Raw genomic sequence first — 18,949 nt, forward strand, 5'->3', positions numbered from 1 at the left:
CTTCAAGGATATTGCAGTGCTCAGAAACTGCAGTCTCTGTGACAGATTGATAGAAAAGAACTCCAGCTTAACACTCCAACTGTAACCAGGTGTTGGGTCATATATAGTTAAGAGTGGGACTGATCTTTTTCTTTGCTGGAGCGGGAGCCCCTTCTGCATTTGGATACCTGGATTTGGGCTCTTGCTGTCTATCGCTTCAGGCAGCCAGTGACTGCCCTGCAGTTAGGGTGCCTGGCAGTCTAGAGGGGCACCAAACCTGTGGTTGCTGTGCCTACAACACCCTCCCTACTCAGGAACGTTGGTGCAGCTCTCTGCTCTTCCACGGTAAGTCCTGTTAGCATCTGGCCAACGTGAGGACCCTGTAATGAGAGTGTCCTGGTTTTGGCTAAGTAGTGCTTACTCTAAATCGAGGACTCTGCACGTTTCCCATGCTCTGCCAGTGAGCAGATGCACAAGAAATCGGGAAGGGACGCAGCCAGGACAGCTGACCCGAACTAGCCAAAGGGATATTCCATACCATAGAACGTCATGCTGAGTATATGAACTGGGCGAAGCTGGCTGGGGGCTGCCGATCGCTGCTGGGGGACTGGCTGGCCATCGGTCAGAAAGTGGTGAGCACTTGTGTTGTGCATCACTTGCCTTTTTTCCCTTTCGGATTTTATTCCTCCCTCCCTCTCATTCTTATGACAAATGTTGTTACTATATTTTATTTTACTTACGGAATTATTATCTCAACCAGTGAGTTTTACCTTTTTCCCAAATCTCCTCCCCATCCTGCCCTGAGGCAGGGAGTGAGCGAGCAGCTGCATGGTACTTGTTACTGGGACAAGGAGTAATTCACAGGCTTGTCCTTTCAGGATGCCTGGATTTCCTGGCTATGTTGGGTCATCCTATAAAATTTTGCCTTTGCATTGTACTAGTAGGCAGTTTGGAAAGGGGAATGGTAACTTTTCTGTTACCCTTTATTTATTTATTTCCTTCTCGCCTAGAAACAACTTTGCTCCTCCTTTTCATATGCCAATGGTCCTAGCTTCAATCTTTTGAAGAATTTTTCAACTAAGCCTTAGAATTTCTGCCCTAATTTGCTATAGAAGGAAGAGACTGTGTTGCTGGTAAAAGGTATTTGTGTCCATTGGTGATTAGTGCTGGCTTTTTACTGAAAAAGCAAAGTGTTCTGGGTTAGCATTTTTGGATTTATGAGTGAAAGAGGTATGCTAGTTTAGTGTGAAATGGGACAACAATGCTGCCTAATGTTTACATAATGTATTTACTATCAGGACTTCGATGTGCTCTGTAAATAATTATTTAAAGTCTAAAATATGATGGTGAATATTGTTCTGTGTCCAAAAGGTGTGAGAGTGGCAAAGGATCTCTTGGTGCTCTGAAGATGATCATAGTCTGTCATCTTATGCACTCCCATTTTGCTCATTCAACTCTTGTGCCAAAGTTGGGGGATAATAGTTCATGTGCCAAAGTTCCAAAGATGAAGGCACAGATACTAAGGTTGCTGTATCTCAGCAGCTAAAAATGAAGGGAACTGGTAAATGAAGGAGAACCGCCTAATTTTTGGACTCTTACTAATGTTGTGGGTTTTATAGAAATGTCCCTTCCAAAAATACCACTACTATCTGTCCCCAACATTTACTAAATTAAATGACACTTTAATCTTTGGTCTCCCTTTGCTTACACCTGGAGGAAAATCCATGTGGTAAGGTTCCACAAGCAGATGTATTTGATGTGGAAGCTGAACTTATTTTGAGGATAGAATATACTACTCATAATGCTAGCTGAGCTTATGTCTTCAGTGTCACACCCTTCACTACCCACAAGAATCATTACATATGTTCTTTTTCAAAATACACCATATTTGCTAGTTTTCTACAAATTTTTAGTGGGCAACTTCATGCATTTTTACTGTCACTGAAAAGGTGTTCTATTTATTGTTCTATCTTTGCACAAGGTAAATTGCAGGCAAAGATCTATATGCAGTGAATCAAGTAAATATTGATTCTCTTGGCAATGTTAGTAATAATAAAAACCTATGGTCATAGTAGAGATGTCATTTTGTAGAAAGCATCCTTTTTAGTTTGCCTTAAGTGGTTAATCACTTTTCTGTGCATCTCCTTCAGGAAAGAAATGGTTTGCCAAACTCCTGGAGAAAGAATCTTAAAATTATTTTACGAATGTGACAGTTGCATTTATTTGGTCTTACTAATTGTACATCAAATTGTATGGAACCTTGTGGGCAGGGTACTAGTCTTGACTCCAAACGTCAATGTGTGGCCTTGAGCATGTGTGATATGATGCATTATTTACCAGTGAACCACTGATTCTGATGGCAGCTACTCACAAGACACGTCTGCATATTTGCAGCATGGGTACATATTTTTATGACTGGAGTCTGAATGAATCGAATTTTCAAAGGATAATGTAAATGTATTGGAAGTATTGGGATTGTTATTAGCCTTCATTAAAAAAAGTTAAAAAACCAGTTTCCTTTGCTGACATTGTTTGGACCATGGCCTCTCTTATAAAACAGAAACCATCACATTTGTTTTCAACATACTATGGCAAAACAACTCCATTACAGACTAAGTCATGATTTTGTTTTTTCTTAATGTTTTGCCAATTTTGTGGTAACTACAGAAGGTTTTAGCTATTTTTCTAACATGCTGCTGCTCTTGCCTCCAGCTCCTGAAGACTGTGACCCCATAAACCTCCTGTCTATAGAGATAGCTAATGCTTTAATTGATCATTAGTAGACTTTCAAAATGAGTTTCCATCTGCCAAAAGATTAAGTGTCTTAGGGAATTGACTTAGAGCAGTTTGATGCATGGAGGATAAATGCAAGTGCCTTTAAAAAGCACTGCTAGACCACAAATCCTTGAAAAACTTGCTTCTGAAATACTTACAAGGAAAAGTAATAGAAAAGATTTTTCCCATGATTTTTTTCTCAAATTAGAGAAGGCTTTTTTTATATATCTATGAGAATTCATTAGCTCATTTTCAAAAACCAAAGAGCAAAAACCTCATGAAAATGCTGAATTTAACCTTAGAACAAACCACAAAAATTTTGGCAGCTTTAATTTGCAACATGAATTTTTTGTTAAATGAATTTATGCCAGCTTTAAAAAAACACATGCTTTGGGGAAAAAAAAAAAAAAAGAAAAAAGAAAAGAAAAGAAAGACAACTTTTCTGCTGGCTGTACTTGAGAATTCTGAGGAAAAAATCTCCATGTTTTATCGCAAATTTTCACAATTACAGGGTTACAGGGGTTGGTTCTCTTTCTGTTTTCTTTCAGCTTTTGCCTTCTAGCTTATTTGGAGTGATTTTTACAGGTTTTCATGTTGCTTTCTCTCTGCTGTTTTTGTACAAGCCACTTTTGAGAAAACTTCTACCATTGCAATAACACTTACAGTATTTACTACAGAAAGAATAGCTTCTTTCTGAAGTATCTGAAAAACCAGTGCTATTTAACTCTGTTAAGAACAGTTCTGACTGGTAAGAATACCATTCTGGCTGCATTAGAGCTGTCAACAGTGTTGTAGCAGAAAATATAGGGACTGCAGCTGTCCTACAGCAGTGCCGAAAGATGGATGTGATTTGTGCTGCATAGGTTAGCCATCACACTTCCCTGTGGTTATGGGTTCCTTGGTAGCATTTGTCTTATGACCCCAAAATGGGCAACTGCGGTGATTTTTAGACTCTTCCTAGTGGTCCTTTAATGCCTTCTTGAGTACATGCTTTTAGGACTGCTTACAGTTGTGGTACCTGGGTCGGCAGGGTGGCTGGCATGGAAATGACAGTAAAGATATGTGGACGGATGTTCCCAACGGACATTTCTTTCTAAATGTCTACTCCCCCGTCTCTTATTTGCCGCTCAGGTTAGGGGAAAACGGGTCTAAATGCTGAGTTTTCTATGTAATCACTAGTGGTTGTTGACGCAACACCTAATTGATTGGGGCTGTAATTATAGTGAGTGGAAAGCAAAGGATACTACTTTGCAGATAACACTGGGAAGATTAATCTTACCTATGGAGGAAAGGTTGCATTCTGTTTGCCTTGTCAGGCAAAGTGGAAAATACTGGTATTGTCAGTGGCATATCTGTTTATGACAGGATGCTGGAGCTGGTTTAATAGGCTGACTCTAAAAAGCAAGATTTTTTTGAACTTTATTTGCCACATGTTGATAGGAAAACATCCATTTAGAGAAATGAATATGGCTAATGTTATTCTATCAAACACTGCAATGTTTGAAGAAATCATAAAAAAAAAAGGGGGGGAGAAAATAAGATCTTGACTTGCACTTTAATAATAATGGAATATGAAGGCCAGATTGTAACTGTGGAAGTTCATTTCAAATTTAAATATTTAGCATTTTCACTAGTCTGCGAATACAAGAAAATTTATTACGTTAAGATGGAATTTAGATCTTTGACATGAAGCTGATATTTTCATAGCGTGAAAAATATCAAGCTGACATTATACTGTCTCATTTGATGACTTCCAAATGTCAGAGTGCAGTAACTTATTCATAGGGACCTCAGTGTCTTGTGATAGTGTCAATTTAAAAGACATTTACATCGACTTTTTTTTTTTATTTAAACATGTAAAATGGAATATGCAAAGTGGATGAGGAGAAGGGGAAAGACCAGGGGCAAGAAAGTTCTTAATAATAGGATGAGGCACTTTTAAGGCTAATTTCTGCTGAAGCCGCCTGACAGTGGCATGCACGGGGCTCCTGGCAGTGCTGACAGCTCCTGTCTTCCCGCCCTTCACAGCATTTCCCTCATTCCTGGCTCCGCACGCTCATGTTTCTTGTTATTTCAACAGAACTCAGGGGATTAAAAATAGCATGACATGCTTTCCTGAAAAAGTAACCCGCCCATCCCTTGCTTTTAAAAAGTGGTTTTGCAATAACGGGAGACACTGAGTGTTTCTTTTGAGGTGACTGCACCTGGGCGTTTGTGCTGCCATGGCTGCAGAATGCCTCGGGTGGCTGCTGACGGGATTATAAACCCACAACATCCGAATGCAAGAAGTATGAACTTATATTCTAGCAAAACTTTCTCTGGGAGTGTGCGGCCGTGCTGTTGGCTGCCCACAGCCTAAGGGCCACCAGGTCGCTCCCTCCCGCGGGCCAGGGGGCCGCCACGCCAAGCGGTGCAGCTGGCAGCAGGGAGCGGGCCGCGCCGGGACCCGCCGCCTCAGCGCGCCGCCATTTTGTTGGGCGTCGAGGGAGGCAGGCCCCCGCCCCTGCTGCCGCCCGCCGCCGCTCGCTGCCTCGCAGCCTGCCGGGGCGCTCGCCGCCGCGCCTGCCCGGGCCGAGGGGCAGCGCTGGGCGAGGCCGCCGCCGGGCTGGCAGCGCCCCGCCGCCCGCGGCAGCCTCCCTCAGGCGCCGGCCGGGTGGCCGCCCCGTGGCCGGCAGGGGGCGCCGCCGCCGCCCCGTCCCGCAGGCCGCGGCCATGTCGGAGCTGGCGCTGGAAGAGCTCTCCGCTCTCGCCGCCATCTACTGCGAGCCGGACGCCTGCGAGGTGTTGGCGGTCTCAGGTGAAGGCGGCCGCGCTGCCCTGCCGACAGCCGCGGGTGGCCCCGCTCGACACGGTCTCGCCGCGCTGCCCCAGCGAGACCCGGCGCGGCGGCAGCTCCTCAGCCGGCCGCCCTCCCGCCGTGCCCCGCCGCTGCGGCCCGAGCGGCGCCGCGCTGCCCGGCCCGGCCCCGGGAGGAGGCGCTGCGGGGCCGCTCAGCGGGAGCTCCGGCCCGGGGCCGCGCCGCCTCCGTCGCTTGCTGTGGGCGGCAGCGCGCCCTGCCCCGCCGTGTGGCGGTGCCGCTGGCCTCTGCGGGGACGGGGCCCGGCGGGCGCTGCCCGTTCACAGCTAGCGACCTTCCCGATGGCGGGTGCTCGCAGCGTGCGCAGAAAACCCGCAGTGGGCGAAGGGCAGCGCCGGGGGCGGGCTGGTGCCCTGTAGGGAAGTAAGCAGTTGCGTCTCATGTGTAACGAGCAGGTATTTGGGCTGTAGTAGTTCGTAGGGGTGCAGCTGTTGCCGTGCGTGAGAGGCCTTGGCTCATCTCTGACTTTTTCCGGGGTAAGGTAACAGGCTGGGCCTTGCGACGTGCCGAAGGGTCTCCAGCTTCAGCCGTACATGTGTGGCTGTCGGTTTTAGGGGGTACTGAGGCCAATCTTGCGTGTTTGCTGCGGGCGGGAAGGTGGGGAGGTTTGTAGTGTTGGCTGCCATCCCCTGCTGGATGCTGTAGGCTGGGAACACAGTGAGTGTAGACGCCTGTACACCACGTTCTCGGCACGAGGCATGGCGGCCACTGATCAGAACATAATGTTAAGAGGTGACTTTGACTCGTCCGTGCTGTCACGGTGCTGTGAAGATGTCCCTTCAGCGAGGGAGAATAAATCTCAGTAGTTCCACCATACAACAGCAGTTCCTATCGGGCTTAAGGAGTGTCAGGTGGGATGCGTGTGTGTTGCGTGTCTGTTCAGATCCAGAGCATAAGCAAATTTCACTTGGCGCCTACCCCAGATGTGACAGCTTTGTGTATTTGTTGGAGATACATACACGCAGACAGACGGAATACGTGTGTGTTCCATTTCAATTCCTGCTCCCTGTTGTCCTGGGAGCTCTCACAGCGTGCTGCCCAGCTCCCTGGTGGAGTAAGGGACAGGACAAGCAGCTTCCCGCTGGTTGGACTGCAGTAAAGTCCTGGGGAACACTGGTAAAAATGGATCCAGTGGCCTGCTGTCAGATTTTGGCTGTGCATGTATTCAGCCCAAAAGAACTGGGATTCATAAGGAAACGCTTTTGAACTGTCAGGGTGACCGAGCACTGGAACAGGTTGCCCAGAGAGGCTGTGGAGTATCCATCCTCTGAGATACTCAGAAGCTGTCTGGCTGATGCCCTGGGCAGCCTGCTGTAGGTGGCCCTGCTTGAGGCTGGACAAGATGACCTCCAGAGGTGCCTGCCAACCTCGACCTTTCTGTGATTCTGTACAAATAACTTCATGCTGCTTTGGTGTGAAATTACAAGTGGCTGCTCTTGAATGACTCACTTTAAAAAGTTACTAAGAAATTAGTTGAATAAACCTCAGACTTTTATTTGAAAATAGTTGTTGAAATAGATTTGTACAGAACAGCAAGTGGTTATTTGGAAAGAGGACTTTGTGTGTAGACAGCCTCAAGAGGGAGGAAGGCAGTGTCTGCATGGAGCACAGTTAACTGGGGTAATCTAAAAAGCAGAATTGTTTTGTGTCTAGATCTGCACGACACGCCCTTTGCTCCAGGGTAGGCTTGTAATTCTGCCATTTTATTTTTGTATTGGTATTTAGAGATGTATTTTAAAAATACAGTTGATGAAATGTTTTGACTGAGTTTTATTGAAGTGAAAAAATCTTGGAATGTTATTTAGATATAATTTGAATACTTTATTCAGGCTTAACAGACCTTTATTATAAAAAATATGAACATATCTGAACATTGCATGTGCACATCCATTCCTCTAAATCTGTTAGAGAAATATACGTGCATCCTTCTCTGTGCTTCATACATAGAAAAGTAATTTCGTGTTCATAAGTTAACAGGATGTAAAAGGCTTAGAAGCCTTCCTGGAACATAAAGTGAAGTGCCACAAGTGCACAATGGGAACAGGCTATTATATATTTATGTTGATGTTATGTGACCTTGCATAGCCTTTAGCCAAGCTGTGTTCATGGTATGTTAGGATCATGTATATCTGGTTGATTTCCATTGTTTTTTTGCTGGAATTAAAAAGATTATTTACAACAATGATTACTGGTAATTTTGATACTTTGGGAGTTTACTTCTCTTTTATGTTGCAGCTACAGAATCCTTTAGTTTGCAAACAATTTTTGCTGTATTCATTAGCTTATGTTTGCTTTATCTCTTCAAAACATATACATTGTCATTGACAAAGAGTGCACAGAAGTAACTTCCAGCAAGACTGTTATGTTATACTATCTCTAATAACATTAAGAGTAATTTGCGTGTAGATCCCCAGGATCAAAAAGGAGGCCATCGGGGATTTATGGTTTTGAGGAATGTAAGAAAATGCTTTTGCAGATCTCTTGGTATGCTAAAAACTTTGGCTTTCTGGAATTTAACAATGAAGTATTCAGAATGTAAAATATGTTTTTATCAAAACCAATGTGTTGATTAATTTAAATAAACTAATTACAGCATATTTTTTCTACCTTATGTATCTATTTACAGAGATTAGCATTACAGATAGAAATCTATAATTTATTTGTTAATCTGTTCTTCTCTGGTTTGCTCACCAAGCTTGCTATAAAAATATATTTATATATTCTAAGCTTGTACTTTAGTAGGTGCCATTTTCTGAATTTAAAAATAGACTGCATGTGTCGCATAAAATGCCTTTGGGCAGGAGAGGAGGGGGATATCTGTCTGGTTGACATGGAACATAAGAAAAAATCTGAAGTATGCTAGAGCTAAATATACTGATAAGCATGCAGCTATGGGGGGGGGAAATGAGTTAAAATGTATTGAGTTTAGTCTTATTAGCACATTAAATGCCAGCAGAATGGTCATACCCAACCCTTTATTTCAGAAATAATCACCATTTTGCTGTGAAGACAACTCAGATCTTGTAGCGTGTGCAAACAAAGGAAATATTTCTTTAGAGCCTCGTTATGCAGGGCGACGGTGGTTTGCTCTTTGTTCTGCCAGCCGTCTGCAGCGCTGGTGCAGAAAATGGACGCTGGAATGTTTAAATAAACTTTAGATGCTGTAGCCTCACAAATGTTTTGAACTGGGTCTCCTCTTTAAAAGTAAGTCTGAAGCAGATGTAAATGAGCACGGCTGGGCTTTTTGTGATGGCTCAGGGTGATACACCTTGGGATGTGAGGCTGCGCTGCTTCCTTCAGATTAGTTCATCATCACAGGGAAAGGTGTGAGATTGTTGCAGGCTTAAGAATATGATCACTGCAGCAGGAGGCCCTTGCCGAAGGGGCAAGGTTGGCCTGTCTGTTTATCCCTCACTTACTTCTGAGTTGGTGAGATCTGTTATGACAAGCTAGTGAAAAAATCCTAGGAGGATTATCAGAAAGGTAACATGTTCTTCTGTCACCGTAATTAAGCTGGCAATAGAGTAGTATTCTTCAGCTCATTTAGAGGCTGTGCAATTTCTTGGCCACATAGTTTAAAATGAAGTGATTCACAGGTAGGAAGAGAGTAATGTTAATACCGTTCAGCCAAATGCAGTTGGCTTTCAGCTGGCCGCGTACCTGGTGGGGCTGCCCTGGGTAAGGGGCGGCTGGATGGAGATGGCTCGTCAGGCACTGGCTGTGTGTGGTGTGATGCTCAGGTGTGTGGAGACCCTCCGTGACGGCCAAGAGGGTGCTGGGGGTCCCAGGAGGTATAGTGCAGGCTTTTCTTCTTCTACGTCTGGTTATGTGTACCGAGCCTAGCGTGATGCAGAGGAGCTGTTGTGGCTGGTGCCCCATAAGAAACGTTTGTCAGGGCAGCAGAAGGCAAGGATACTGTGAAGACTGGGGTCTCTTCCAAGCTGGTGCGTTTCTGAGGAATAAACTTGCCTTAAAGGTAGTCTGGAACCTTTCATAGGGTCTTAGAAGACTGGAGACCAACTCCTGTTGGCAGGGAAGGCTTGGACACGCAGTGCCTTTAGGTGTGGGCTTGATTGGGTGTAATTTCGTTTAATTCACTGGATTTGCATCCACTGCTTTCAGCACTTGATTTGACTAGCGATGTTTTGAAGATGTTTGGAGACTTCTTTACAATAATGCTATGGTTTGATTATTGGGTTTGGAGCGTTTGCTAATTTTATTTTGTAACTGCTGTGACCTAGAGAGTTCTTCATATGACCCAAGAAGGAGGTTTGGAAGCAAGCCTTTGGCTAAGCTCTCTAAAGTGCTTCTGTCTGTCCGAGTCACTTTTAGGTTCTTTCACTTATTTAGCAGGGTTCAAATATAAAATCATAGAGAGCACTGAGGTTGGTTAGTGGCATCAGTGATACTAATCAAACATAATTCAACTGACTGTCATGTAAGGGAAGGTAAGATAAGGTAGGGGGAGAAGGCGGCAAGTCACTTCAAAAGAGCTCCTCTGAAACTCAGCTCTGCTCTAATCTGCCTTTCAAATCTGGCTTCTCCTGCCCTCATAGAATGAATCAACCTGACATTTTAGCAGTTTTTTAAAGAAAAGGGGTGAAATGTTTGGAGTGCATCAAAGGGGTGAAGCAGAGAACATCTGAAGAAGATAATCTTTTATCTAATGCCCTCTTTTCTTCATGGCAGAGGAGCAAAAGTACGTTAGGTCTTTGTCCCGGCATTTTACTTTATGAAGTTTTGTATTGTTTTTCTGTGAAACATGTTTTAGACAAGAAGGCTTTCTTGCAGGAATAACTTTCATATTCAGCATCTTTAATTATGTGATTTCTCAGGAGGATGTGGTCTTTTCCCCTTCCTGCTGCATAATGTATGCATCCTTTTCAATCCAGAAATAATTCTGTTCTAAAGTGGACCAACAACAGGTTTTGAGTAGATATGCAGATTATATACACATGCACTTATATAAGTATATACACGTATAAATATATGTATGTAGTGTCTTGGGTCAGATGTGCAACAGAAATGTTTTCGTTACACCAGTCCAACTTCTGAAATGTACAGAAGTTTGCAGAAAATAATTAAGCATGTTTTCTCCGAAAGCTGCAGGGGACAAAGAATCTGACTTTCTTTTTTCCAAGTCTTTCTTCAGCGTGGAACTGCTTTTGAATGGTTGTCTTGAAAAATACTCAGTACAAGTCTATTTGCCTTGTGCTGGTACTGATGTTAGAAGTCTTACACATTTCTCTGGGAGCAAAGTTAGGGCAGTGCAGAGTCCATCCAGAAGAGTCTCTATTTTTGGTTGTCCCTGCTCCTGCTGTTGAGCTGTAGAAGCCTGCTTAGGTGTTTCTGAGAGAGACAGGTCTTTATTACTGGCCTGTCTAGACTTTGAAAGAGCCAAAAGGTGTGAATACTTCTTAGAACGTGTTAATAACTTTCCTTCTAAGTATGATATGGAAGTGTTTCATTTCAGGATTCCCTGTAAGTATAGCTGCGCCATTGGTTGCAACCCCCTACCCTGCAAAAAAACCCACACCCCTTATTTTATACAGAATGGTAGTCATTTGAGTTGAATTGCTGAAGAAAATAACATGACTTAATAATATATATGTATTCAACTTTGAGCAAACTATTAATGGTTATTTTTTGATACTTTCCAGAGACGCATGGAATCACATTTAGAATTCAAATCGGCGTGAAAGAACTGCTGGATACAGATGTACTTTTAAAGCTGTTATTTCATTTACCAGTCAATTATCCATCAGTTCTACCAGATATTTCTGTTAACTCAGACCAGCTTACAAGAGCCCAATGTACGGATGTGAAAGATAAATTACTTGAACAAGCAAAGAAGCATCTTTCTGAACCCATGGTACATGATCTGATCCTTTGGATACAGCAGCACCTTAAAGATGTCATTAAGCAATCAGCAACAGTTTGCAATGAAAAAACTACTTTGTCAAAAGGAGCAAGTACAGAGGATCATATCTGGATGCTCCTTTTGCATTTAGATCACATGAGAGCAAAGGCAAAATACGTCAAAACTGTGGAAAAATGGGCTTCAGATCTAAGGCTGACTGGAAGACTGATGTTCATGGGCAAGATAATATTGATTCTTCTTCAGGGCGACAGGAGCAACATTAAGGTGCAGGAACAATGAATGTTGACTAGTTCTATTGATTTACTACTGAAACCTATGTGTCTGAATATTCTGTGTGTGTTTTTCTAAGATTAACAATTTTGGAAGCACATTGATCATTACAAGAGTAGGAAGGCCCAACAACTTTATTTTGTATTTAAGGAAAACAAGGTATTATGTGAGAAAGAAACCAGTTATACCTGTAGATCTGTGGCCTGTATTGCTTTGCTTTCCACTGTGATTATACTCTTGTATTCCATGCGTTCCCTGACTGTAATATGCCTAAGTTGTCTCCTGTATTTCCCAAATGCCCTAGAAAACAGAACGTTTATGATTAGAAATTAATAACAGACGTATTGTGAGCTCATTACTCTCTCTTTCCTTGACTTAGACCACGTGGTGCTCCTAGCACACACCTGGGCTTTGAACTTGTCTGTACTTGGGAATTCCTGCTGCGTTAGGCAGGTATTTGTGGTGGTATAGGAGGAGGATGTTTTGGTTTTTCAAACTCACGTTCAATAGGTCAGTTAAGACTGCACTTAACTTCAAGCTGATGAATAGAAATAGTCATGTGCTTTTTGGGATGGGCACTTTCAAAGTTTGATTCCTGTGTTCTGAAAAAAATCTGTAAGTTTCGTATAGATTTTTGCATTTTACTAAACTTCGAAGATACTAGGTGACATTTAATATTTTATTCTTTTTTGTTGTTTAGGAGTACTTGATTCTTCAGAAAACTTCTAAGGTAGATGTGGACTCAAGCGGAAAGAAATGCAAAGAGAAAATGATTAGTATACTGTGTGAGGCAAAAGTACAGTCACAGCATAAAAGGTATAATTTAGTACTGTTGTGGATAGAAAAGTTAACAGAATCGATAATTACATTCTGACAAATCTAGGCATATTCATGAGTTTCCCTTTTATAATGTAGGTTTCAGGCGTTTGAAGTCAAAGAATATTCAACACTGGATGAGCTACAAAAGGAATTTGAAACAGCAGGACTTACAACTCTTTTCTCTGAGTTTGTGCCTCCTCTCTTAAAGTAAAATTAAAAGAAAATGCTGGACCTTTGACCAAAGCAGCAGTTGATTGCAGATGCCGATGGAAGATGAAAGGACTATTTTGGCAAACAACATTAAAGCTTTTCTCCAAAAAATGCCAGAAGTAGCCATCCTCTTGCAAGAAGGAGAAGGGAATTCATCGATTAAGAATTGATAACTTGTTGACATTTATGTATTGCTCACTTTTTCCAAGGAATGTGGAGTTAACTGTGATTATTGCATGGCAAGCATGAGAGATTGGGAAGAAATCATGTTAAAATAATAGTCTTCTAGTTAGACTCTGTTTTGCGATCCCTGTGTTTCAGTGTTTTGGTTTTTCTCTCTCATGGTAGTGTTTTTTCATAATGGCTTGCTAGAAAGCATGATTAATTTTGCTTTGAAAGCTTATGTGCAGATATTTCTATAAAAAGCCTAGCAAACAGATTTGAATATGTGAGGACAGCATATACTTAATATCCCTTAGGAGTTCATCTGCTAACTTTTCCTTCTCCATTTATTTTACTATAAATGCTAGACTGTTGATTTAAAGAAAACGCTCATGTCACTTGAGGCCTGAAAAAACAGAAGTGTCTTTTTGAATGTTAGTTTTTATTCTAAAATGTATAAAAACACCCAAGTGGAGAGTTTAATTTATTAAAAAACTAGGGTAAAGCCAATAGTAATATTTTCTTTGATAGTTTACAGATTCCTTTTTGCACTTTATCTGGTTTTACTGCCTGTGCATCTTCAGATGTCTTGATTCTATTAAACTGTCAGACCAGTATGCATACAGACTTCAGTCTTCTTTCTCAAGACTTATATCAAGGCTTCTGTCATTTGAGAAGCTGGTAAGCTGTAACTTCCTATTAAAATTTCTCTACCTTTAACATTTTTTTTTTTTTGGATGGGTCAGTGGCCTTGGCCAGCTTATACATTTTTTTACCACTAGCCTGTGTTTTACTTCAGCATAATGTTACAAATATATATGTAGTTTTTACAGATTAAGTTGTGCAAGTTCTGTTTGCCTAGGGAGATTTGGATACCTATTTCTTAGAATTACTAGTGTCCTTTTGGTTTCTCTTTTACCTGATACCATTCTCTAGCAAGACTAAATTGTGCAGGAGTAAAAATTCCGAAGTCATGGGTTTTTCAGTAACTAGCAATGCCATTTCAATTGGTTTTAGCACATAGCTAAACATGGGCTTTACTGCTTTCTGAAACTCACTCCCAGAAGCTGAATGACTCATGTATTCTTTGTTAACTGAAAAGATTTGATCAATTCAGTGTAAATTAATTTATCTCCATTGTACTGGGTGAAGACTGGTACGATTTGGTTAGCTCCTGTAGTGTGGTTTGGCAAATCATTACCTAAGACATTTTGATTTCCAGTTTCATACCCAGACCATAAGATCATACCTCTTTCTTTATGTACACTAGAGAAGCAACTAAAGCAAACTATTAAGCTTTTTGGCATTTACTGTCGAGGTTTCAAATGCATAAAGGGTTGTAGACCATTTGAGAGTTTCTTAAATTTTTAAGGAGTTTGGTCATTTTCCTGATATGGAACGTCTCAAATACGTATGTTGCATGTTATTTTGTGCACTGAGGCTTATTTAGTGAGTCAGTTGCAAAAGCTTTTCTTGATGAGTCTTTCATGTGTATCATATATAGTACTTCAGGGGCAGTAGAAAACAGACTGGATTAAACAAGATTTACAAATCTATTCTATATTATTTTGAAATGGTTTCCTGAGAGAAAGGGAATCTCATTTTCTGTCATTGTAAGTGTATGTGGAGGTAAGTTTTTACTTTTATAAAAAAGAATAAAACTGAAGTATCTTTAAAATATTAAAATATCATGTATTTTAAATTATAGTTTTCAGAATTGAGCTATTCTCAGTTAAAATACCCATTCTATGTCAGTTCAGCAGGAAGTCTTGAAAGATGCAGAGGCTCTCTCCTTGTGCTATGTGGTAGATCTGACAAGTATCAACAAGAAAAGGCTTATGCATGTGCAGCGTAAGAAAACATAATTAGTATCTCTCTGCAGATCTAAATGTTGTACAGTTTTGCTGGATGGATTTTATGTCCTCAGCCAGATACTTACTTTAAAATGCTTCACTTTTCTGGAAGGAGAATAGTAAGGTACTTCAGTACAACCTATATTACAGTCTTGGCCATCAGAGTCTAGCAAGGGCATTATCCAACATGCATATACATCAGTTGTGTATCCTTTCTGTGAGAACTGGGTTGAATAGCGTACATAATCATGTGATCTCAAATTGCACGTGACTGCAAAATAACTGAGGCACGCAGTTGTTGCGGCCATCTTTTCTTGCAAGATCAGATGCAGACTCTCCCAACTGTTTCCTCCCTGCTATAAAAGCTACTGTCACTAGCAGCATAAGAAAAGCCGTTTGTAGGGTCAGTGGTTGCCAGTTGCACTCGGGTATGAACTCATGTATTTTCTTGAATATTAATGCCTGATGCCTTCTTGGTTAACTGTTTGGTTGGAGCAGCAGGCAGTTTAAAAACGTAAAAGAATTTAAAAAGCAAATAACAACTGGGTAAGTTGCAGCTCTCTTCTGATCTGTGCTTATCTTCTTGCCAAATGAAGCTGTAGGAAGCTAGATGATTTCTGTATTTCAGGAGCTGTAAAAAGCAGTTTATGCAGTGCATTTTTATCATACTTGAATTTGTTACTAACTTATATTGGACAAATCAACAAGTCCAATGTAGGGAAGGACTGCAGTTTTTTTGCTTGGTTTGATGTGCTTCAGGAGAATTACAAATCTGATCAGCTTGATACTGTTCAGACATCAGAGAACATGAAAACTGATGTCAGTCTGATTCTGTGAAAGCAAATGCTTTTGCCTACCCATCAATCAGTCACTTATTTTGAAGGGTAGGAGGATATCTTGTGTTCAGACAAGGAGACAATATTTTTAAAGGTTGTTCTTTTGGAAGGATGTTGCAGCTGTCTGTTAACTGGTGGTTTGTTTGCATTTATTGTAAAAAGAGATGGGCAAGCCTGCGAGCCCCTGGGGCACAAAAGTCATTGAAACGCATACTGTGGTGCATGTTCTACCCTCCAAGGGAACTGAAGCAGACACAGAAGAACAAAATGCAGGGAAACAAAGTCAAGACTCCTGAGAATTGTTGAAGAATGCATATCAGTGTCTAAAAAGTTAGTGAAGTGTATATAGCTATCAGAATCAGGCAATGTGACTGCAAGGAAAAAGAAATCTCTAAAGAAAAAATGGTTTAACAAATTCGAAGCTAGATTTCTTGTGGATATTGTATTATAAATAATTCTTTGAACAGCATGTTAGTAAAGCCTTGTTTCTTGTGGACTTTCTTGTTTCTGAACAATAGCACACATGAAGCCTTTCTTGCAGAAGAGACATTCATGATGGTGTTCTCCCAGGTGGGTTCCCCAGTGCCTGATATTGATTGTGCTGCCTGCATAAGTTGTTAATATATCAGTAGCATTTTTCTTTGCTGCCTGTTTTTGTCGAAGTTGTAGGAACTTTGTTTCTTTCAGGCTATTAACCTCTCATTTTAATGGAATTGATTTGAATTCAGAAGTTCTAGAAGAATTTTGTAGTATAAATATGTGTGCTTCTGTATAGACAACACATCTGCATAATCATAGTTTCCTTTGAAAATCAGGCTAAAATGAAAGCTGTTGCAACAGGACTGACAACTTGAAGAGTCAAGTTTTTATGATTTAAAGCTGAGGTTTGATAGGTCTTTTTGAATCCCTTGGTGTAATGTGTGAAGAAAACAAAAAATGGGTTAAGAAGGGATACATAGGAATAGGAGCAAAAATGCCAACCCTAATGTCAGCCCTGTTTGCACAGTTGTTTTTGCATGGATGCATCGCCACCAAAGCACTTGTTCCAGTCCTGGAGGCTTGCTCGATCTGCAGAAGGGTGTGCTAAACCACGACTGAATGAATGTCTTGGGTGGTCATTTGCCAGTCTCTGGAAGAGATGGCACTGGCTCTTGTTGGGTGGGTTTGTAGGCAAACAGCATGCGTTTGCTTTTTCTGCTCTTTTCATATGATTCATGAATATGAATATATGTTTTGTATGCATTGTATGCCTGCATTTTCTGTGGTACGAGAAGGATGGTCTGGTATCTGAGGAGCACTTCTCTCTCTTTACCCTTTGTGTGGCAAGTGTAAACTGTAACCAAAGGGTAACATGAGACCAAGATAATTTTTACTACTATACGTAACATCACGTCTTGCTATATATGTATGCTACTACTATGGCAGAGTAGTGATGCCTGTGGAAACAAGGACATCAGAGTGCTAACAGACTAAATTACTAAATTCTGCAAGAAATCAATCTTTGTATAGTTTTGGTTTTTAGAATTATTACTGACTGCCATTATGACCAAGGTCTGTAGATAAAATCATCTCTGTCTGGTACAGGGAGGAGCAGGAATAAAACTCCCTTCTATTCTGTATTAATTTTTCAAGGCATTATTTACAGTATTAATATGTACAATTTATATTTAAGGGTTGCTATTATCATCTCTTGAAAAGAAACCTTTATGAGCAGCACATACTGTGAAGAAGCCTGCCATTCAGGAGAATAGCGTGACTTCAGTGGAAGCCATGCAGAGTTCCAGAGCAGGGAAATACTTTAGTGGGGAACATCATCAGTACTGGGAATCCACCAGCTTTTTTTACTTATTCAGTCTCATTAAAATTATCATTCTTGTACCCACCCACCCCCTTTGTTATTTGCTGGTTTTGCTGTTACAGGGAGGATAAGATACTATAAGAACTCATAGATAAAAATCTGTGACATAATCAATTAAAAAAAATTGAAAGTAGATTTGATTGCTTTGTGAACAAGGCTAATTTTTCTGTTTTGCAGTTCTCTCTCATTTTCCTATAATAAGTCTGTTTGCCTCTTATTTCTGTGTGAATGACCCCAAAACCCACCAAGATCAGTACAAATTATAAGTACTGTAATGAGCCTAAAGAAACTTCATGGTGGAAAATATTTTGTTTACATTTTTTCTTTTAAAAATAGTTCAATAAACCCTACATGTGGATGATTTAAAACCTAGTGTCCCTTGATTTGTTCAGCTTTATCTGTGAAAATACAGACATAATCATGTTATAGTTCATTTGAAATAAGATGATGAAATGTTGCACACGCTGTATTTCTGCCAGAGTCTGAGACTGAAATTGCTTGTATTATGAAATAGTGCAATTGCTGGAATCAACTTTCATATATCTTATAGTAGTATTAAGCATTATCATCCTGTCTCTTTGTGCATAACACATGCAACACTGGCAGCACTCTGTTCTGGTTTTATATTTTAAATGTATACTTAATTTTGTGTCATCTTATGCAAGAGTTATGATTGTTTATGTGCTTAATTATAGACATAAATGGAACTTTAAATGTAAATATGCTAATAGCATTTTGCAGTTATTCTGTGCCATTTTCATATATTGGCTTTTATATCAATATTAGTGTTTTCTAACCTCAAAGTATTAACTTGCAGTGAAGAGAACTCTTCAGAGTGACGGAAGAATTTCTAAAAGACAATTTAAGAAATTCTTTGGATGCTAAAGATGAATCCATTAATGTTTTCAGTTAATTATGCATTCAGGTGCTTGAATTTTGTATTAATAAGGTAACAACCTTCTGATTTTCTTTGTGTTTCTCAATGTAATACAAGTAATCCATTTGTATCCTGCATTAGAACACAGCTGATCATGGAGTTGGGGTCAATTCTTTATTAGTATTTCCCATTATAAATATCTATGATTCATTGTATGTATGCATTGTTATTTATTATAACTGGAATGCAAAGAGTCATTTTAGGATGAAACTTAGATTCATAGAATCATGGCATGGTTCGGGCCAGAAGAGACCTTAAAGTTCTTCTAGGTCCATCCCCCCTGCCATGGGCAGGGACACCTTCCCCTAGACCAGGTTGCTCAAGCCCATCCAGCCTGGCCTTGAGCACTGCCAGGGATGGGACATCACAGCTTCTCTGGGCAGCCTGTGCCAGTGCCTCGCCACCCTCGCTGTGAAGAATGTTTTCCTAATATCTAATCTAAATTATAAACCTAATAACCTAATCTAAATAGGGGACCTACTAAAAAGTCTGTCCCCACCTTTCTCACAGGC

The 18,949-nt window shown here is 40.9% G+C and overlaps 1 protein-coding gene across 1 annotated transcript; it reads left to right on the top strand.

Annotated features, from left to right (window-relative positions):
• The first annotated feature begins 5,360 nt into the window (after window positions 1-5,360).
• On the top strand, window positions 5,361-18,592 carry RWDD3 (RWD domain containing 3). The gene is made up of 4 exons (XM_056356066.1): window positions 5,361-5,551; window positions 11,272-11,756; window positions 12,463-12,578; window positions 12,678-18,592. The coding sequence occupies exons 1-4, from the start codon at window positions 5,467-5,469 to the stop codon at window positions 12,790-12,792; spliced, it is 801 nt and encodes a 266-aa protein (XP_056212041.1). The 5' UTR covers window positions 5,361-5,466; the 3' UTR covers window positions 12,793-18,592.
• The last annotated feature ends 357 nt before the right edge of the window (window positions 18,593-18,949 follow it).

The sequence above is a fragment of the Falco biarmicus genome, chromosome 11 (genome assembly GCF_023638135.1).
Source record: "Falco biarmicus isolate bFalBia1 chromosome 11, bFalBia1.pri, whole genome shotgun sequence".
Classification (NCBI taxonomy): Eukaryota; Metazoa; Chordata; class Aves; order Falconiformes; family Falconidae; genus Falco; species Falco biarmicus.

Excerpts from the sequence above, each read along its gene's own strand:
- RWDD3 (XM_056356066.1), top strand. The coding sequence starts at position 5,467 with ATGTCGGAGCTGGCGCTGGAAGAGCTCTCCGCTCTCGCCGCCATCTAC. Across the intron at positions 5,552-11,271 it reads CGAGGTGTTGGCGGTCTCAG|AGACGCATGGAATCACATTT; the intron begins GTGAAGGCGGCC and ends GATACTTTCCAG. Across the intron at positions 11,757-12,462 it reads GCGACAGGAGCAACATTAAG|GAGTACTTGATTCTTCAGAA; the intron begins GTGCAGGAACAA and ends TTTGTTGTTTAG.